At 37.8% G+C, this 22845-nt stretch overlaps 1 protein-coding gene and 1 long non-coding RNA gene across 3 annotated transcripts in view; one reads left to right on the top strand and one right to left on the bottom strand.

Moving 5' to 3' along the window:
- LOC149233609 (uncharacterized) overlaps positions 1-22088 on the bottom strand; it is a 196762-nt gene extending 174674 nt beyond the window's left edge. The window contains exon 1 of the long non-coding RNA XR_016248240.1: positions 21953-22088. This is a non-coding gene — a long non-coding RNA (uncharacterized LOC149233609). The remainder of the gene's footprint in view (positions 1-21952) is intronic.
- LOC149233608 (indole-3-acetaldehyde oxidase-like) overlaps positions 1-22400 on the top strand; it is a 355169-nt gene extending 332769 nt beyond the window's left edge. For both annotated transcript variants that reach the window (XM_089379808.1, XM_089379809.1), the window contains exons 9-10: positions 21624-21813; positions 21991-22400. In XM_089379808.1, coding sequence (XP_089235934.1) covers positions 21624-21813; positions 21991-22196 — 396 coding nt within the window. In that variant the 3' untranslated portion in view covers positions 22197-22400. The remainder of the gene's footprint in view (positions 1-21623; positions 21814-21990) is intronic.
- Positions 22401-22845: the final 445 nt, after the last annotated feature.

The raw sequence follows: 22845 nt of genomic DNA, 5'->3' as shown, positions 1-22845 counted from the left end.
TGGAAAGGATCGGGTGCGGATCTGTGGAGGTTCGGCATGTATCCACCGCGGATCGCGAGCGGATCTGAGAGAAGGTGGACAGTTCCGCGGGGCTTTTTTGTTTTTTTATTTTTGGAAATTCCGAACTATTCTGTGAGGAACTACACTTTTTGAATACTCCCAAGGTGCCCCTTGATGCTCCCTAGACACTTCCTAGATGCTCCCTAATGGTAATGTTAAATTCTTAAAGTAAAAGTGACATTCTCCTTTATCTTTCATTTCCATTCTTTTACTTAAATTTTTAACATTACCATGAAATGACTCAGGATATTTGAGAGTGGTTCCAACCTCATCAGACTTCATATGGAGAAACTAGAATTTCATATCCCAATCAAAATTCAACAGACTTAATAGTTTTCAGGATCAATGGGATTGTGGTGTTTCATTGGATTATATCATGTATGAGGGTATGTGATTGGCATTTAATCAATAGAAACAAGCCCTATATGTACCCCAGTGTTGGTGTTATTGATTGTTGAACTCCTTTGTCATGGCCTTAGCAATTATATACCCTTCACTCAAGTCAAAATCATTGATCAGGCATGTTAAGCTTTCTCTACCATATTATAAGGCTTGGATTAAGCTGTTTGATCAAAATTAGGCAATGTTGACTAAAATCCCTATAGAATTGAAGTAGAGGCAAAGGCTAGACAAGAGAAGAGGGATCTAGATTGTAGATAGTTGATGCTAGAATAATTAATCATTGATGTACAATGGATGCCATATCTATCTTGATTTATGTAAAAATATGCATGTTTTCATGTCTTCTACAACTAATTTGGTATTTTGGATTTTTTTTTAATATAAATGCAAAAAAATATAATATATATATATAGTAGACGCTTTCGAGACGCTTTGCTTCCTATATTTTTGGAAAATGACGCTTCCACGTCCCCGCTTCGTGCAACATTGGGGGAAACCCTTTGATCAAATCTTCTTTAGTCTTCAATAGTTCAGCAGAGAGATAGAGATAGAGTACAATGATTTAAAGTCACTACTGACTTGCCAAATAGGAGATTGTACATCAGAGATCTTAACCATAAGGATGACTCTATGAAATTACAGTTCTAGCACCTAGGGCTGAAGATTTCTATACAACAGATGTTCGCCCTAGAACTGCTTCACCAATCACCTAGAGTACTACGGCTTTCCTTCCACAAGATCCTCCTTCCTTTGCTGCATCACTGGTTATATCAAAGCTGCAAGTTTGACACCCTTTACATGCTCCAAGGGCTGGTGGAAAAACTGGTCACTGGTTAAGGCATCATGGTATGTTGCAGCCTGCACCAGCCCTGAAACATTCACCCAAACAACCTCCTAACACTACAGCTTGGTCTCTCCTCTTTGTAGTTGTCCTACGTAGGAGTATAGGGCTAACACCAGCCCCTATACTCACCCAACAACCCACTGTTTAGGGCTCGGTCTCCTTGCAATCCTTCCTGTGCAATCCATTGTCCAAAACAGTGTTGAACCTTGCCTTAACTCGGTCACAACAGACTTGCAACTTCCCTTTTCTAACTTGGCCCTCCTACATGATGAGACAACCTCCACGCGGTCACAAAAAGGCTCCTCAAACAATACTTTTCTTCCTCGTTGGTCTACTTCTTTTCCTGTGGCCAAACAATGGCAACTCTCCTCTCTTCCACGCTGAAATTTGCACTAACTTGCGGGTTAGAGCTCCTCTTGACAACAAATTAGAGCCTTCCTTAACTGCGGATTAGAGCCTTCCTCTAGACAGCGGATTAGAGCCTTCATTGTCTTCATATAGGAGCCTTCCCTTTGACTGCGGCTAGGGCTTCCTTTTCGACTGTGGCTAGAGCTCCTTCAAGACTGCGGCTAGGGTCTCTCCTTCATGACTCTTTCCACTACATCCTCCTTGAGAGAAGACAAACCCAAAACATGTGGAGAGAGAGATCATGAGAGATGTGTGCTCCTCAAATGACTTGAGGTCTCCTCTATTTAAATGCAACGTTGAGGTTGAGTTGGGGGTAATTTGGTTGTTGGCTGACCTTGACAAATTGTCAAATAATATAAATAAATTCATATCTCCATAAATACATGTCGGAATCGGATGATCTTTAGATCAATCCTACACCTCTCGAAGAGAGGAATCCAAGAAAAATATTAGTTTCCATAAATAAGGTGACACATATGGAGATTGGCCCTAGTTGCCAATTTTAACAATTGTAGAATATATTTTGATATTTGTCGTAAGAATACTGTGAATAACTTATTTATGAGATAATAATTAGAAGAAATAATATAAATCATTGTAGTAGGATTTTTGTTTAGAAATTTTCGCACTAGGACACTATTTGAGATCATACAATGCCTTATTTAATCTGCAAACATAATCTTTCTTTTCAGTGAGGACAAATCCTTCAGGTTGTTCTATATATATTTATTCTAATTTGCGATTTAGAAAAGCTGATTTTACGTCCATTTGATAAACTTTGGTTTTTATTGAACATGCATAAGCCAAGAACATCCTGATAGCTTCCATTCTGGCAGTGGGAACAAATGTCTTTTCGAAATCAATTCCTTCAACCTGTGCATATCCTTTGCAAACCAACCTTGCCTTGTTCCTGGTAACCTGTCCATCCTTATTTAGCTTGTTCCTGAAAACCCATTTTGTTCCAATGACATTTTTGTCTTTTGGTCATGGGACCAATTCCCAAGAGTCATTCTTCTCAGTTTGATCTAATTCTTCATTCATAGCTGCTACCCAATGTTCACCTTGACTAGCTTCTTCAAAATTGTTTGGCTCAAATGTAGCTAAAAGAGCAAGATGAGCTTGGTGTGGTACATGAAACTGACGTTTCTTCTAGTTCCTATACCTTCATTGAGATCCCCAATGATTTGATTTGAAGGATGATTCTTTTGATACCATTCTTTAGGGGTCTTCGAGGGCGCTTGATGTTCAGATTGTTGTTCATCTCTTGTCTCTTATTCATTGATAGTTGTTTCCTTATTCGATTGTGGTTGCTCCGAAACTTCTTCTTTGACCTTTTCTAGTTATGTTTCGTGTATCTTTGATTTGCTTAAAGAGGAAATTTCTTCCTTTGAGCCATATTCTTCATTAAATGTTACATTGATGCTTTCAGCTATGCGTTTAAGTCTCCGATTGTAACATTTATAAGCTTTTCTTTTGCGTGAATAACCAACAAAGATACCTTCATCTACTCAAGAATCAAACTTTCCTGTTTTCTGATCTTTTCTTTTAATGTGGCATTTGCTTCCAAATACCCTAAAATATTTGAGATTTGCTAGTCTTCCTTTCCAAATTTTGTATGGAGTCATATCACAATTGTTTCTAAGCAAACTTTTGTTCAAGATAAATACAGTCGTATCAACTGCTTGAACCCAAAATTTGTCATCCAATTTTGAATCATTTAGCATTGTTTTGGCCATTTATTGTAAATTTCTATTCTTCCATTCAACAACTCCATTTTGTTGCGGTGGCCTGGATGTTGATAACTGCCTTTTTATTCCATGCTCTTCACAAAATTGTTGAAACAGTCTAGAAGTAAATTTGCCACCGTTATTAGATCTCAAACATTTTATCTTCAAATCAATTCATTCTCAACCATTTCCTTGTAGATCTTCAAACATTTGAAAGCTTCAGACTTGTTCTTCAAGAAGCTAACTGTCGTCATCCTGGTATAATCATCAATCATTAACATAAAATATAATTCACCATTCAATCCTTTAGTCTTCATTGGTCCACATAGATCAGTTTGTATTAATTCCAATGGTTGCGATGTGAAGTATTCTTTTGTCTTAAATTTGACTTTTGTCTTCTTTCCATGCTTGCAGTGTTCACATACAACGTTTGTTGGTTTTGAAATTAATGGCATTTCTCTCACAGCTTCATTTTTGCTAATTCTAACAAGGTTTTCAAAGTTTATATGCCCCATTCGTCTATGCCAGAGCCAACACTCATCTTCTTTTGCCAAGAAACATAATTTAACAACCTCATCCAAAGTATATATGTCATTTGGAGTTCTACTTGCAGTAGCCACTAGTTGGTCGGACTTTTCTCTTATTTCACATTTCTTTGAGTTGAATAACATTTTATGTCCTTGATAATACATTTGACCTACACTTAGCAGATTGTGATTCATATTTTCAACAAGAAGCACATCTTTTTCTAAAGCATACTTTCTTCCAAGTTTGACAGTGCTTGTTCCTATAACATTTGAAGATCCGTTATTTCCAAAAGACATTGTTCCATCTTTTCCTTCTTTCAAAGATATAAATTTATTCCTATCTCCAGTCACATGTGTTGAACAACCGTTATCGACGTACCAAACATTTCTTTTACTTTGAGCCTTTAAGGCAAGAGCGCACCTTTCATCTTCTTCTTCCAAACTTGTTCATTCCAATTTTGTTGTGATTCCTTTGGGGGAGCCACAAATCTGCAATATTTAGCCAAATGTCCAAAATTGTTGCATTTATTGCATTCTACTTCAGTTCTTAGAGAGTCAAATATGTTGTAACTTTGCCTAAGTTTGCTTGCGAATTTTTGGAATAACCATTCCTAAAGGGTCTTCCAAAGTTGCTTTTGTTCCATCCATAAGTACGACAGTCTATAGATTTATGTCCAAACTTTCTACATGAATAACAAAAGCGATGAAAGACAAACTGATACCTAGGAGAAAACCATCTTTGTGGAATCATTTTCCAAGAGCCTTCTTGCATATCTTGACTTTTTGGTTCGGTTGGGAAACTTCCTTGCTTGATAGATCCTTTAACGGTTTCTATATAGGTTTTCTGTCCATTTGCCTTTTCTGTCATAGAGGAGCTTGAACCATTTTTAAATGTTTCTTTGTAGCCTAGACCAGTCTTATCACTATATGACCTTTGGTTGCTAATGAGCTCATCCAAGGTTTTAGAGCTATTTCCAAAGTTTTGCAAAACATTTCCCCTTTTTTCTTCCTTTCGTAGAGAGACTATTTGGGCTTCTAATTCTTCCCTTGCCTCGTTGCTTTAGTTTAACTCATTCCTAAGTGATTCTTCAATTCTTTTGGCTTCTTCTAACGATACTCTGAGGTTGATGATTTCTTCTTCATTACTTTTGTTAAGATTATTGGTGTGTTCTTTTACCTCCTTCAATTCGGCTTCCAAAGAATTAACATTTTTCCTTTTTGCTTGAGTTCTTTTATAACTCAGACAACTTCGTTTTGAAATTCAATTTGTCTCCCTCAGGTGGATTCACTTCTCGATGGTCACCACATCATGATGAAATCTGCATTGATTCGCTCCAAAACAATCAACAAAAGTGGCATGGGAGCTAACTTCTATGTTTTCGAATTGGTTCAACACACACAACGTGATAGCAATGGCAAATCGTATTGAAATTAAAATATGTGAAAGCCCTTTGTATTTGTAATATTTTTTTTTTAAATCAAATTGTTATGTTGATCTCAGTGAAGACAACCACTGGAACAAAACAGAAGAACAGTTCACATCTCGTGAACTAGACCATCGAGGAAGCTTCTAAAGGCTATGCTTTTTTGGGTTAAAATTTATAACTAGCCTTCTGACTTGTGACAGCAACACTGCACCGCTACAGGACTGCACCTTGGATTCACTGCAGGATTGTCTATGGAATTTTCTCGACCTCATTACAGGATTAATTCTCGGGCCCATTGCACGACTGTTTCTTGATTGTCTACATATAAAGAGCTCGGATTTGCATTTGTGGACAGTGACAGTGACACCTCAGACCTCAAGAGCTACAGTTATCTCAGGACAGTCACCTTGGAGGACAGAACTGTGAAGAGACTCAATCTTTTGGAGCTCGGATCTGTGGATAAGAGGCTAATAGCTCAAACAACTATTTGTGGAGGATAGTCTAACCCAAAATTCAGTCTTCTTGATTTGTCATCAGATCATTTATCAGAGTCATACAACACATTATCACTTGGAGCAGGTCATATTGACTTTGAAAGTTGGTTTAAAGAATTGTTTTGAGGAAATCTTTGAAGTTATCTTTTGGAAAGGCATCTTGTGTAGAAATATTTGTGAGCATCTTGAATCAGCATACTAGGCATAGTTTGGAGAAGTTTCTTTTTGAGACAGTTTGGGCTATGATTGATATATCTTGAAGAGAAGACTTGTTGTATACCTTTGAAGCATTCCTTGCAGACTTATTAAAGAATTAATTTGAAGAGCCTTGTTGAAGTATAGTGGAGCAAGCCTTGGGTCTGAACTAGTTTGATGTACTCTTGAAAGAGGATTGATTGTGAAGACTCTTCTGGAGCAGTCTTAGAGTATACATCCTTGCCCTTGGAGCTGACTTTGAAGATCGTGGAGATCCTAGGAGACCATGATGCACTAGTCATCATGAAGTGACCTGGAGAATCTGATTGGAGAACCTGATTGTTTTGAGGAAGTCTTTGAAGTTATCTTTTGGAAAGGCATCTTGTGTAGAAATATTTGTGAGCATCTTGAAGCAGCATCCTAGGCATAGTTTGGAGAAGTTTCTTTTTGAGACAGTTTGGGCTATGATTGATATATCTTGAAGAGAAGACTTGTTGTATACCTTTGAAGCATTCCTTGCAGACTTATTGAAGAAGTAATTTGAAGAGCCTTGTTGAACTATAGTGGAGCAAGCCTTGGGTTTGAACCAGTTTGAAGTACTCTTGAAAGAGGATTGATTGTGAAGACTCTTCTGGAGGAGTCTTAGAGTATGCATCCTTGTCCTTGGAGCTGAATTTGAAGATTGTGGAGATCCTATGAGACCATGATGCACTAGTCATCATGAAGTGACTTGGAGAATCTGATTGGGTACCATGAAGGACAGCGAAGACACCTTCATGTGAGGAGATCAAGGTTGTCATTGATGATGTAGCATGAAGACTACAGTGACGCTGAAGATTGACAGGGCTCGATCAAGAAGACCTTGGGAGCTGTGAAGTACAACCAAACATACCTTGACAAATGAAGCTATAGGGTTGGAGCCCATGGGGTTGATGCCTCAGAATTGATAGGGTTGGTGCCTTGGAAAGTCCGAGTTGGTGCTTGGCAAATATAAGATTGGTGTCCTTGGAGTTGGTGTCCTTGGAGTTGGTGCCTTAGCCTCTCCACCAATTTTCAAGGCTAGAGCATTTCCGATGCTACCAAAAACTAACATTGCGAATATCGAGGAGGATGAGTTTGCCATGACAGCCAAGATACCTCCAGGAGGGAGGTGGGCTGATTTAGAGTAGTAGTTCGAAAGAGCTACATATGGACAGGATCCTTGAGGAGCCCACCTCTCTAATCAATTCCTTGCTACAGGTGCCTAGATCAGTAGTAGCAGGATGGACCAATGTCAGTTGGTGCAGAGGAGTGTCGAAGTCACAGTTGCAAAGGCTAGTAGCGACAAACACTGAGCAGTGCAAAGCAGAGTTGGCAGCAGTGCAGATGGCATAGAGCAGTGGTCAGCAGCAGCGCAGAGGTTTCAAAGGGTCAGCACAGAGACTAGCAGCAGTCAGACTCCAACAGCGAGATGCATCATACTAAACACCAGTTCAGCAATTTGGGATATTTTTTCATTGCTGATACAATAGCAGTAGCAGTTGGAGAAGGTTGTAGTGCAGATGCAGTTGGCAGTGGCAGGGCCAGCAGCATCATGGATGCATAATTAAGAGGGAGTTGCAGTACGGATGCAGTGTTGACAGTGGCAGGGTCAGCAGTAGTATAGATGCAACATTTGCACAATAGTTGGTGGACAGGATGTCAAACATTAGCGGCGCAGAAGGACGATGTTATGAAGTCAGGGTGATGCTTCAGTGGGAGGCATTGCTAGAGCACATTCCTCGCTAAGAGGGAGTGTTGATTTCTAGTAGCATCAGATGTGCTCTAAGTCTCAAATTTTGCAGGGAGGCTTGGGCACATGTATTCCAAAGAACCCAGAAAGCGTTTTTGGAAATTCCACCTGGAGACAGTTTTATTAAAATAATTAATTATTTTTAATAGGTCCCTAAGTCTAAACTTAGGAAATTAAAATAATTAATGGGTATTAATCTAACTGTGGGTGTAACTTCTAGAAGAAGACGAAGATCAAGCTAAAATGATCTTAACCATTGATTACCTTCTAATATGGGTCGTTGAATGTGAACGAGAATATTATTTAAGGAGGCTTGACGGTCATTTGAAAAACACACGGAGAGAGTTCAAAAGATCGAATTACTGAAGCAGAGCAGCTGCCGGTGAGAAATTCGAAGTGAGCGTTTGCAGTGAGGGGCAGGGATAGTATCCGAAGGGAAATATTTCTCGATCAAAGAACACTCAACAGAGAAGGCAGAGGGAGATCCAGCAGTGGTAGCGCAGAGCCAGAGGGGCTGACGCAGAGGTAGCGCAAAAGCCGAGAGGAAGTTCGAAAATTTGTTGAAGGAATCGATTGCAGAAGTTGGACGTCGGGGTGTGAGACCGAGAGGCAGAAATCGAAGTTCCTGGGCAGCAAATCGATCAGTTGGAGGAGTGATGTTGTCCCTAGAGTTTTGACGTTGGGCTGACGCAAAGACTATGCAGAGGCAGCCAGGGGTAGTCATTTAGGGGCTGGATCAGCCAAAATTTCCAAAGATAGTGTGAAGTAATCTCACAAATCTCTTTGTCAATGATATTCTTTGTAACTGGATTGTCGGGAAGGCATCCAAAAGTTGTATTCAGAAATTACTACTGCATAATAATAAAACCCTCAGAGTTGTTGCATCGATTTTCCCACATTGGGTTTTTCTGGGGACATTTCTCCAAAAATAACAGTGTCATTGTGTTGTATCTTTTCCTGTTCAGTTTTCTGTTTTGGCGTATTATTTTAAATAGTGAATGTTGTAGTTGTATTTACTTCAAGATTTACTGTAGAACACAGTAAATAACTTGTACGGATTAACAAGTAGGAGAAGTAACATCAGTTTGTTGCAGCAGGGATTCCGAGTTTAGGAATTTTCATAGGCCATAGTGATAAGGAGTAGAGATCATGTTTGGATTTTTCCCATGCACAAAATTTTTATGTCCCGACCATCTTTTTCATTTTGTGGTACATTCCTTGTTGTAAGTGGCCAAATTATCAACCTACGAGGCATCGTTCCAGTCCCAACCCAAGGTGTGGACAAGAGGAGGGGGAGGCTAACACCTTGTGGACCCAATGGACAAATGTGGACCCGAATGGGAAAAGTGTGAAAATGGGTTATAATACACGGAGGGAAGCGAGATATATGGGATCGGGAAGCGGGACCATGCAACCAAAATCAAGTTTTCACTTATAGTGCCACTCCTAAAGCTAGTAGCCAATAAAGAATATCCCAAGGGACTAGGATAAAAGATTAACCACCAATTTGGAAAAAGAGAACAAGATTACAATCCAAGCCCATTTTTCCCGATGAATCCCCTCACCAATCCATGTCCAAATGTGTCCAAGAAAAGCAAGCATAAACACCCAATTACATAATGAAAAGTCATACCTTTGGGGTTGGAAAGTCCACCTTCAAACATACTATCATAACAAATGGGCGAGAGTACATAATGAAAGGCTCAGGTGACGAAGAATGATGGGACATCGAGTTATCTGGTGTCTGCAAGGAGCTGTCGGATGAAGACAAAATGTAAGAGAAAATTTCTCCTATAGGGGTTTTAAGTATTCATGCTATAGAAGATTTTCAATAAGTACTTAAATAACTGACACAATTTTAACTCAAGACAAACCTCACTCATAATCTCTTGCATAATCATACTAGGTCTAGATTGCAATAATAACTTACCTCCTAGTATCAGCTTGGTTGATAGAAATATAGGGCAACCCTTCTCATTTAGCTTGAGGGGCCTCGACAACTCTTCAGTGGTTAATATGGTGACCTTGCAATCATCAGAGCCACAGTCTCTGCAGTGCCGGAGGCATCGGGTGATAGGAGCATAATAGAAAGTATTGTTAATCAGGCCCTAGCCTACTTCCTGTTGGTCTCCTTCCCACAACCTACCTTGGAGCCTAGCTTCAAAATAGTTAAGGGAAGGTTACATTTAGATTAGGCATTTAATTAAAAATAACCAAGATCTCTGCATCACACATAGGTCATAGGGTTTGCATATCATTTTGGTTAGTCAATCATCTCAAGCAACAGGTGTCCATCCAGTCATTTGGTTCTAATTTACGATAAGCAAGAATTTGTGACTCCATTAAGCCACTGGTCTCATACTCTAAAATCTAATCAAATTAACAACCTTGCTTAAATTTAACCAATTAGCTATAGGCCACTCATTTGTGTCTCCCAAACAAGTTGGTTTCCAACTTGTTTTTCTTCATCTCATTTCATAGGGACTACCCCCCATAGCCTGTTATTGGGAGACAACTAGAACGGAGTGGGCAGGGATCAGAGTGACAGCCCCCGCCCTGAGCGTTGTCGCAATGCCTGTACAATCCAGGCAATAACATTTTTCTGGCGCCATTGCCAGGGACGAGTTTGTCTTGTTGTTGAGGTTAACGACATTATCATTATTGTTCTCTCATTTTTCCATTTAGCCCCTCAAAGCGGCACATTTTTTGGCGCCATTGTCGGGGACCAATTTATTGGACCTTGGCTTTACGAAAATCTTTATAATCTTGTAAATATTTCATTCATTATTCCATCAACACCACAACACTTTTGGCATCTTTCTCTCATCATTTTTCATCTACTCATCACCTTATCATTTTTCCTCTCACTAATCCTCTTATCTTGTTCATTCTCACATTTAGCACCTGGACATTTAGGTTGGTTTCCTGCTTAGGTGGCAACTCCACTTATTAATCCATTCACTAGAACGTACTTTAGAAGGAATATTGGTAGCCTGGTTGATCCCGGTCCCGATCCTGAAAAGGTTCTAAGAGCTCGGTTAAACAAGTTACATTCTAGAGATGGTTTAAATTTTTTTAGACCAAAAGCTCTCCTTGACCTCCATCTACTTTTCATCAATCCTCCAAATCAAGACATTATGGGTGACTTCTATGGGCCTTGCAACTTCACCAACATCTAGGGGTATCCGCATGATCTACCAAATGTGTCAACTATAAACAGATTGCCAAGTTTTGAAGGAAATAATGTTGTCAACGTTGAAGAACATATAAAGAAGTTTGATTTGTTCCTCCATAGATATGCTCATTCTACGAACTATAATCATGAAGATTTCAGGATTAAACTATTTGTCTTATCATTGGAAAGTAGTGTGATTGATTGGTTCCACGAGAAGGCTGATAATTCCCTTGATTCTCTAAGAATCCTCCTCAATGCCTTCAGAGACAAATATGGGGATAAGAGGGAAGGAAAATTCTTAGTAAAGGAATTCAATACCATTAAGAAGAAAGAAAATGAAATGATGCTAGAGTTTAACCAGAGGTTCAGCAAATTACTAAAGGATATGACTCGGGATTACAAGCCTCCTAAAAAAACAGTCTTGGAAACATATCTTGAGGCTTACCATGTAGAAGTTCAATATGAGATAAGGCGGGCTCACCCTGGCACTTTAGCTATTGCTCAAAACGAAGAGTTAGGAAAAGATAAAAAGGCTTTAGGTAAATTTGAGATCCCTGGCTATAAGAGAGTTCCTGTTAAAGTCAAACAAGAGTCAGAAACGGTAAAAGAATTAACCAAACTGGTTAGGGATATGGACATTAAACATGCCAAGAAGATAAATGACATGCATAATCAGTTAATACAGATGGAAAGGAATACTAGGATGCAAATACAAAGTATGCCTCCCTAGAACAATAATAATAACAGGGGTTAACAATAACAATGAGTGGCCAAAAAGGAATTCCACAAACGTCAAACGCCTCCTACACCACTTGAGTCTGCCAATGTAGTTGATGAGTCTATCCCTTTCTGCAGACCTTGTGACAGTTTTCATAAAGAAAGTACATGTGCCTTTGCTAGAAGGATCTTAGAGAAAATTAGATATCAACAAAATAATAATGCAAGTCAAGGCGAATCAAATGAAAGCCCATACGCTAATATGATTTCTTCAACCTTTGCAATAAACACCTTCGATGAAGAAAAGCTTCCCATTACTCAGGCATATGGTGATAAACTGACTCAGGAACAAGTTCTAGAACTTGCAAAGAGTAAGGGCTATACATATCAAAGGAATGGTAAAAGTCAAAATCATAACAAACAAGTTCCCGCCGAAAGATACAAATCTGGCTTAAACATGGATTGAGCCGTACGGATAGATAATATTAAGATGTTTGTCTTCAGGGCTTTGGGTATGCTTCAACAGAAAGATGACGGAAATAATCATCGGGACAAAGAAATTAAGTTAAAGGATATCAACTATTATATGACTAATGAAAATAATGAGCCGTTCTTTCTTACTTTGGACATAAATGACAAATTACTCACAATTGCATGCTAGATTCTAGTGCATCTAAGAATTTTATGACCAAGAAGGTCATGAAGAAATTAAACTTAAGGATTTCTAGATCATATCATAAGTTATAACATTTGTTCAATGGACTCTAGAAAGGTTGAAGTCCTTGGCATGGTTAAAGATTTACAGGTTGCCTTAGCAGATTATCCATACAAAATCATCACCATGGATATAGCAGTCATTGATGCGTTAGATGTATGGGGAATGTTTCTCTCTTGGAAGTTTGCAGTTGATTTAGGTGGATGCATTCAGAGGGATTTATCTTATGCCACTATTCTAGTAGCAACAGGTGGCATGGTCAAGTTGTACAAAGAAGTAGAAAGGAGATACCACGTGGAAATTCCAAAGACGTTGGAGAATGGTGAATAGGTTCTGCCATAGGAGCATTCGCCTCATTTTGAATCAGAGATATGTCACTTTTTCCACCACCCATCCCCTCCGCCAAGCAAAAAAAAAGAAGATTTCAGATTGACAAAGATATGCAGTCAATGATGACCAGTCACACCAACCTAAAAGGGTCAAACTTCAGCAAGGGACATCTAAAAAGCAACCGAGTGATCTACCAGTCTGTGGACAAATGCCCGATATTGTTCCTCACCGATGACATCTGATGCCATGAGCACATTTTGTATAGTATCTCTAACCCTATTATCTTTTTATTTCATGTCGTTAGATAGTTTACTTCACGCATTTATATTATGTTTTTTAGATTTCAGTTTGTTAGAATAGATCTTCTATTCCAACGGTATTTTCTATATATCCATGATGATTTCGATGTTGAATGGATATCTATTTGATGGACTTTTGTTTCCTTGGATGCAAGATTATGGGATTCTCATGTTACTTCATGGAAGCAACGCGTCCCCATATGGAGCCATATGTTTCTCTCAATTTGTCAAAGTTCCAGGGAAGTGGAAGTACCAACTTTTTCAACAGGGATCGGATCACATATTAGTAGTCCATGTGTCATGGTCATCCTATTCTACAAATTATATATTGTAAATGATCTTAATAAAACCTTGAATCTATGTAACAACCTAGGTAAGCCTATAATTTGATGACGAATTCCATCCTAGAAGGTTTTTTAACCTCGTTGATTACCTGTGTTTTTAGACATGGCTAATCAGAAGAGTTTTTTCCCTCCAGCTTAAACCTCAAAGCTAGGGTGAAATTTATTGTTGAATTATTATGTGAGTCCTAGTATTTTTAGTCGAGTTTGATGTAAAAGTGGTTTGGGAATAATTTAAGCTAATAGGCTTAATTATTTTATTACAAATCACTTGGTTTACTAGATCATGTTGTGTCGCAGATGGGTTATGTGTCTTGAGAGTCTAAGCCAAATGTGTATTCCCTCTTTGAGTCTTGTAAATGAAAAAAATCTTATGTATTGGAGGGTTGAAAAAATAAATAAATCCCCTCATGTGTAAATTAATTAATTTTCTGGTAAAATTAAATTAAATCCTAAGCTAGAAAAAATTAATTAATTAATGAGAGTCAAATAAATTTGTCTTAGGGAAATAAATTCTCCAAATGGAAAAATTTGTGGGTCTTAAAAGAGTCAATTTTTAAAAGTCCTCTATCAAGTGGATATTGTATATTTCAAGAAAATTTGGACCCTTGGATCTTGGTGGTTAAGTCAAAGTCAAATTTTCAAAGAAATTAGCTCAAAATAATTAATTTTGAACTAATTAAATGATAAATTCAAAAATTCCTAAAAAATAAGGAATTAAGGTCCAAGATTAAAAGATTTTGAAGTGTTTATCAACGACCAAGATTATTTTGACAATGATCAAAGAAACTAGCCATTATTTTTCCATTTTGAGGATTTATTTATAAATTAGAGAGTCAATTGAGTCTCTAGTCATCTTGATCTCTGGCTAGAATTGTTGCTGAAGCATTTTGTAAACTATTGTCCCCCTGAGAAACTATTTTTTATACTATAATAAAAGACTTTGGGGTGCAACTCGAGGTGTTCTCGTTGCTGATTTGTGGTATGTATTGACTAAGGGCTTCCTATGTGGTGCTTTATATTATTATTTTGAGATAATACATAGTGTTTGCAGCTACTCAGTCCTTGGTCTCCAAGTTCACAGAGAGTGGGCAAGGGATACTTTGCTTGGATCCTTAGTCTTATATGGTGGATTGAATCTTCGCTAAGGCTATAGTGAGCATAACTTTTTTCTGAAGCGTTTTAGTCATTCTTTCAAGGAAAAATATCATAAAAAAATATTTTCTCAAAATCTATTTTAAAACTGATGTATATTTTGTAAAATAATTTTGTAATATTAATTGTAAATTATTTTTCTAACTTGGGTTGGGGTTTTTTAGATCTATTTTATATATATTTGGAGTTTGGGTGTTTTTTTTGTTTTTTATTTTTTATTTTTATTTTTTATTATTATTATTCGTACTTACATTTTTCTAGGTTGGATCAAGAAATCAAGTGGGAGAAGAGCTAGATCCAAGGCCTTGAGGGTAAGATCTAGTATCTTGGATTTTTTTGCAGGGGTCCCACGGAAGAATTTTCAGAAAATCAAAGAGCTGAAGCATAAAAGAAAAATTGAGCAAAGGTTTCAAGGTTTTCAGGGCTCCTAGCACCGGTTTTCTCCTCCAAACCCCCATCGTCACCTCTCTGGTGTCTTGCGTCAACCTTTTAAGCCTTCCTAAGGCTGGTCGTGACCCTTAGGGGTTGCAGCCTCCCTTCCTTACCCTAGCCGCAGGCCCAAAAGGCCTTTTGGCCTCCTCTTTGGCCCTCCTAGGCCTATCGCAAGCCCACTGTCGCCTCCTCGGCCTCCTCGCCCTTTGTTCCCTCTCCTCTCAGCCTTCGCTCCCCTCTGACCCCTCTTTTCCTTGAGTACCAGCCCTAGAAGGGATTTTGGTTGCCTCTTTTGAGGCCTCCCAAGGGTGTCGCAGGCCTAAGGGCCTTAAAATCCTAGGCCGCAACCCCTTGAGGTCCTTTCTTGGCCCTCCTCAGCCCAAACAACAACCTCTTTGGGCTTGTCGTAAGGCCTATTAGGCCTTTTACCCTAGCCACAGGCCTATTGAGGCATTTTCCTTCCATTTTGGCCTCTCTCTTGCCCTCTCTTGGCCCTAAATTGACATATACTTATCTCTAAAAAATTCCTAGACATATTGTGGGTGTATTTTTCTGAGGAAATTGGCCTAAAATCTTGTGTTTCAGGTATCAAGTCATTGGACAAAATTTTACACAAGTTGAGCTAATAGACTTCAAGGCCTAAGGCCTAAGGGTTTGATCTCCTAACCCTTATCTCCTCACTGTTTCATTTCAGCAAGCAAATTAACTCATAGTAGTGGTGAAAACATCCTAATTTGCCTTGAAATTCATCTTAGAAGTTGCTTGACATACTAAGGAATAAATTGCATAAGTGGGCAATCATAGATTGGCATGAATTTTGAAGTTTTGGTAACTAATATTTCTGCATAATAAGTCTGATATAACAGTGGTAAATTTCACATTTGAAAGGTTAATCCATCCAAATTCTTAAGTTGGTTAAGTGTACTTGATAATTGGGTTTCTCTTCATCACATTGGGCAAGTATATGCACCTTGAATTTGGCATCTAAGCTAATTTATCTATTGTTGTCATAAAATTTCTTATTGTTGTTATAAAATCTTGTACTGCTGTCATAATAGTCATTTACCGTTCATAGAAGAATCATTGGAACATTGTTATGAATATAATTCATAACAACTAAATAAATAAAATAAATATAAATATTAATTAGGTTAAATAGTCATTAAGTTAGGTGAAAAGGCATGTCTAAAAGACATGCCCTTTCACGAAAGGTCACCTACTGAGGTATAAAAGAAGGGCCTCATTGTAATCTTATATCATCTTATACAATTATATATATTAATAAATTATTATTATTAAATACCTATGTGTATTTTTACATTCAAGTCTACATGCTATCAGTTTTCATTCTTCAGCGATAGTTTTTATGCTACAGTGGTATCACAGCCATGGCACACAATATAATCATGCAGGCCTTTGAATGCAGTTCGCCGCACAATGTGCTATTACGTTCACAACCTGATTACATTGAACAATTTAGTATTCAAGAAGCATTTCAGCGTTTAGAAAAATCATTTCAAGAAGTTAAAGCATGTCAAAATGAAATCAATAATAAAGAAGAGAATAGTGACAGTGAAGAAACAAAACAAGGTGAAGCAGAAGAAGAAGACTATCTGAGAAACAAGAAGATGAACAATATCATAACAATGAAGAAGATGTTGTCAATGAGAAATTATCATCCATGACCTTGGAACAAGATCAGGATGTTGTAGATATTGGCAATGAAAAGATATTAGATTTATCCTGGTTGGAAGAAGATGTTAATAAAAATCTTCCATTGGTGGCTCTTGAGGAAAAACAAGTTTTTAAAGATATGATGATTACTACTTCTGATTTTGATGATAAAAGTGAAGGCTGCAAAATTTATTATAGAAAAATGCCCAAGCGTTCTAGAGATCATGACCTAGGCCCTGTCTTCCACTTCGTCTCCAACAAGGACAACCTCGTCGTAGCGGTGGGTTCTATACTGAAGCAATGCTGAAGGTCACTTTTTGCGCAAATTAGCAAGTGTGATCCGACACAGGCCGTGGCTGATGAAAAACGGCCAATGCATCTGGTGGCCACGCTCTTATCTCATTCCTACCCCTCCACCCACTGGGTGAAAGCAACATTATCTATCGTTGCTCATTTGCACAATGACGTTGAATTGTTTAATGTGGGTGATCTGGAGAGCAACAGGAGAGAAATGAAGATGGAAAGAATCTTAGCCCGGCGGCAAGAAAGTGGAAGTTGCGGTACAAGTTCAAGTTCAAGTTCTGCTCAAAGTCAACGTCTGAAACAACCGACAGGGCTCTTGAATCTTGGCAATTCTTGTTATCTCAACAGCGTGCTGCAGTGTCTCACTTACACTCCGCCCCTCGCAAAATTTTGTCTCAGACAACAACATTCTTCTTCTTGCACTCTTTCGTCCACCTCAGACGGCGATGGCGGCTGCCCATTCTGCCTGCTGGAGACACGCATCGTCAGGTCTCGCAAAACCGCCTGCGCAATCGATTCTCCCCAAAAATTTAAAAACTCGCTCCACGTTTTTGCAAAACATTTTGCCCATGGAAGACAAGAAGACGCCCACGAATTTCTGACATATGTCCTCGGAGTCTGCGACGATGTCTGTGTAGAAATGGCGAAGCAACAAAATGGAGACGCAGAGGATGACCAAAGGGAATTACCAGATACCATTATTAAAAAAATCTTCGGCGGCACGCTGCAGAGCCGAGTGAAATGCTTGACCTGCGGAGCCCAGTCAATCACGCGCGACGATATTATGGATGAGGTCCATGTTGTGCCTGCTAAAATCTTTCCTGAAGCCATTGCGCGCACCAAATATCACTGCAAGTTCGGCCTCACAACTAATCTTCTCCGAGAGGAAGAGGCCATCAACGATCTACAGCTCTTTCTCTTCACTGGATTTGGAAAGGATGACAAGCGCGCAGTCCAAGCGCCGCATCTCCTCCGCTTGTTGTCCCATCTCTATCCACCACAATCCATCGTTGTATGGATCGGCATCAATTCAACGGCTCTCCGCCAGTCTATGCCCTCGTTTACTCACACACTACCATTTGCTCCGTCCTCCCACAGTTATCTTTCTATCCACAGCCGACAGCTGGCCATCATTTCATTCTTTCCAATCGACACTATCCTTTCCACTGTGTTACCTGTCCGCTGAAACCTCTCGTCCAACCCTCTATTGTGCCAAAGCCGACGAGCCATTTACAGCTATTTACAAGAATCCGTCCACATGAAGCGTCGTTGGGTCAAACAACGTGACCACCAACACATCCGTTGACCATGGTCATACGCTGTAAACAACACGAATTAACCCATTCAACCACGTTTCTTATATATATATATATATATATATATATTATTAAAAAATAATAATAATAATAATTTAGAATTATTTAAAACAAAATTTTATCTATTTATTTTTATTCTCGTGGTTTATTTTTGTTTGATTTATCTTTTATTTTATTTATTTTTACTTTTGTGTTTGTGTATTTGTTTTATTTTTACTATTTTTAGTTCGGGTTCTTATTTATTTAATATGTTATTTTAATAGTTTACTTAGTTATTCTCCCTTAGTCCGTTCTTAGAAACGGTCCATTGCATCTAATTTTCTTTTATTAATAATTTGACCTTTAATTTTTTATTATTTATTGGATTTGAAATATTAGCGGTTGGGTCAAACTAGCCGTTGGAGGCTCTACTCGGTCTATATAGCATGCTAAGCTAAATCTGTTTTCTTCATCTTGTCCTGACGATGAACCACACTGGTTGGTTCGAAACGCGTCACAAATGACTCTTCATGTGATTTACGGGAGTATGGGAATGTTACAAACGAGCTATAAGATGCCAGATTATATACGTCGAGATGATAGACACTAGTTGAAGAAAACCCCAGTGTTAAAGCTTTGAGGACAAAGCTTCCGAAGGAAAAGGCTATGTTATGAATATAATTCATAACAATTAAATAAATAAAATAAATATAAATATTAAATAATTAAATATTAATTAGGTTAAATAGTCATTAAGTTAGGTGAAAAGGCATGTCTAAAAGACATGTCCTTTCACGAAAGGTCCCCTATTGAAGTATAAAAGCAGGGCCTCATTGTAATCTTATATCATCTTATACAATTATATATATTAATAAATTATTATTATTAAATACCTGTGTATTTTTACATTCAAGTCTACAAGCTATCAATTTCCATTCTTTAGCCGTAGTTTTTATGCTACAAACATAAAGTACACAAGTGTTTTCGTAGCTCTATATTTTTCGTTACATGTTCTTACTATTTACATTGTGTAAGTGACTAACATTGTGTTTCCTTGTGAGTTTATATGCTGCAAAATGTATTCACATCTAATAAACTTGCTCTATAAGCACATTTCAAATATTTGGTTTAAATTGTTCCTAAGAGGTATTGAAATAACTTGTTTAATTTGTGTACCTAATTGGCGGAAATCATTGCATAATTATCATAATCATAAGAATTTTGGCATTTTGATGTGTTTATCTTAAACATTTGGCATCTTAAGTTCATTGGTTATTTGGCATCTTGTGGAATATTCTTGAAGTTTACACTTGTATCTCTAAGTGTCTGTCTCGTTTAAAGATTGTCATTTTAACATTGTTAAGTACTCTTGCTATAAGAAAATTTTCGCTAAGTACTTAAATAACTTATACAATCTTACTCAAGACAAACCTCACTCATAATCTCTTGCATAAGCATACTAGGTCTAGATTGCACTAATAACTCACCTCCTAGTATAAGCTTGATTGATGCAACCCTTCTCATTTAGCTTGAGGGGCCTCAACAACTCTTTAGTGGTTAACACAGTGACCTTACAGCTGTCAGAACCACAGTCTCTGTAGCGCCGGAGGCATCAGGTGATAGGAGCACAACAGAATATATTGTTAATCAGGCCTTAGTATGCTCCATGTTGGCCTCCTTCCTACACCCTACCTTAGAGCCCAGCTTCAAAATAGTTAAGGGATTTAAATTAGGCATTTAACTAAAAATAACCAAGATCTTTGCATCACACATAGGTCATAGGGTTTGAATATCATTTAGGTTAGTCAATCATCTCAAACAGCGGGTGTCCATCCAGTCATTTGATTCCAATTTATTATAAGCAAGAATTTGTGACTCCATTAAGACACTGGTCTCATACTCTAAAATCTAATCAAATTAACAACCTTGCTTAAATTTAACCAATTGGCTAGGCCACTCATCTGTGTCTCCCAAACAAGTTGGTTTCCTACTTGTTTTCATTCATCTCACCATAGGGACTACCCTCATAGTATGTTGTTGGGAGACAGCTAGAACGGAGTGGGCGGGGATCAGAGTGACAACCCCCACCCTAAGCGTTGTCGCGGTGCCTATACAATCCAGGCGACAACAAGAGCCACCCACTGGTGGTGGGTAACAAGACCAAGAAGCAACCTTCCTTAGCATGCACGAGTTCATATAAGTTAGGAAACAATTCCTATAAGTTAGGAGATTATTCTTAAAAATTAGGACGAGTTCCTATAATTTAGGGTGAATTCCTAAAATTTAGGACATGTGCATGAAGTAGTTTAAATGGTGCAGATGTGGAAGGCTCACTTGTTGTCTTCTAGTGCAAGTTAATTTGGGAAAGGACAAGGTAAGAGAGACTTAACTTCTAAATTAAGGCAAGACGAGTTACAACAGCTTGATAGTCTTTCTTAACTCTTCAACCGATAGCTCGATTTCCTAAAATAAAGACTTGCCGGAATTAGCCTATTCGAAAAGCTTAAAAGGAGAATCAAGGCACATTGTTATTCATTGGCTTGTGAGCACGAGTTGGTGAAACAAGGTAGTAGAGAACACAAATTTGTGTTTGTGTGCGTGAGCTTGTGAGATGATTAGCATACCAAGAGAGGCTTGTGTGTAGACTTATAAGAGAATTTCCTTGGGATTTGTGCAAAGGAAATAGGGAAGCAGGGATCAGAGTCTTGCAAGTGCTTAAGCTTAGTACAAGCAGAGAAAACCAGATTGGTTTCTATTGAAACAAGATTTTTTTTGTAATAGATCTATTGCTCATTCTTCTATCAATAAAATTCTCAATCAAGCAGAGGATTTTCTAGTTGGGTTCCCTAGAAAAATATTCTGTTTACTATTGTTTGACTGTGTTTATTTCTGTTCTGATTTCGTTGTAAATTAAGTAGAGAAAATTGTGTATCTTGCTTACAAGTTAGTTTCAAATTTGTTCATTCAAGGTGATCAGAATTTTCTTGGATTTTCTACAATTATCATATTAATTTTATTATTTAAATTAACTAAAATAAAAAGTCTATTTAAATTTCAAAACCAATTTTTAAAATTTGAATATATTATTATTATTATTATTATTATTATATTGACAAATTCTTTAGCATGGAGTATTTGGTGATATGTACTCTGAGATTGGAGGCCTGTCCAATGTTGATTGTGATTGTTATCATCTATAGGAAAGTTGTTATGGTAGTATTCGTGAAGATAAAGGTTTGTGCATAATTGTTTCGTGATTAATGCAGTTGCACTACCTTCGACAGATTAACTGTAGATAATGACTGAATTATTATGCCAACCCTATTTTGCAGATTGAAGGTGCTTTTGTGCAAGGAATTGGATTCTTCACGATGGAGGAAGTTGTCGTCGACAAGGATGGGAAGGTTGTATCTGATGGGACATGGACCTACAAAGTGCCCACTATTGATACCATTCCTCGGAAGTTTAATATCGAGCTACTCTGTAGCCCTATGCACGAAAAACGTATTCTGTCATCAAAAGGTTTTCTTCTGAACTAACTGTTCTGCAGCACTAACTATATATGGTTTCTGGTAGAAGCCATAGTCTGGCATACCATATATATTAGATTACAGCATTGAATATATAACATAGTATGCTTTCAATATGGTGGTATCTCTACCTGATATTAATTGGCATTTGCATGAATGCATGACGCAGCTTCTGGTGAACCCCCATTGCTTTTAGCAGCATCCGTTCACTGTGCAATTAGGGAAGCCATAAAAGCGGCCCGGGAAGACCTTCAAATAGAAGATAAGTTCTTCAGAATGGACACCCCTGCCACTATGGATGTCATCAAGTCGCTCTGCGGGCTGGATAATGTTGAACGCTATTTGCAAAGTTTGGCAGTTTCTTCTGAATCATGATTTGTCGGAGCTTGAAGAAAGTGATGAATATCAATATTCAAAAGATCAACTCAGGGATAAAGTTAACAACAGATTTAGAAACAATAACCCTTTCATTTAAGCAACTATTTGTGAATTAAGTGCCTTTCTGGTAGCGCTGAGTGAAAACCTCTTCCTCGTTTTGTTGTAGTTTGTGTGTACGTACTCTTATATATATATATATATATCTACTGAGTTTTGTTCTTTTTAGTTTCCGTTTTGCATTTATATGTTTATAATAAAACAAAAGATAATTAGGCAGTAATATAAGTTAGAATGATAATTGAGTATTTCTAGTTAGTAGTCAGAAATCTTTATCGCTGGTTTGACAACTAAGTTATGATACGTTTTCTACTTTTGAAAAAAATTAGAATGATAAAGGCTTATATCCATAATGAAATGAAATGATATTTTAACGTCCATGACACTAAAAATAGTCTATGGGACTATTAGTTCCTTGCTTTTCGTCTTTTGCAATTCAATCATTTTCTTGTTCAAATTGATGATGAGCTGGCCCAACTTTCCAACAATCCCATTAGTGAAAAGACAATGCCAAAAAACCGATGCTAGCATATTCTCATAACTTTCTCTGATGTATTTGAATGCATCACATTTCAAAATGAAACATTTT

The sequence above is a fragment of the Pinus tabuliformis genome, chromosome J, assembly GCF_031772625.1.
Source record: "Pinus tabuliformis cultivar Carrire ecotype Pingquan chromosome J, CPIR1, whole genome shotgun sequence".
NCBI lineage: Eukaryota > Viridiplantae > Streptophyta > Pinopsida > Pinales > Pinaceae > Pinus > Pinus tabuliformis.
The sequence above is the reverse complement of the archived record's forward strand: the minus strand, read 5'-3'. Positions and strand labels throughout refer to the sequence as shown.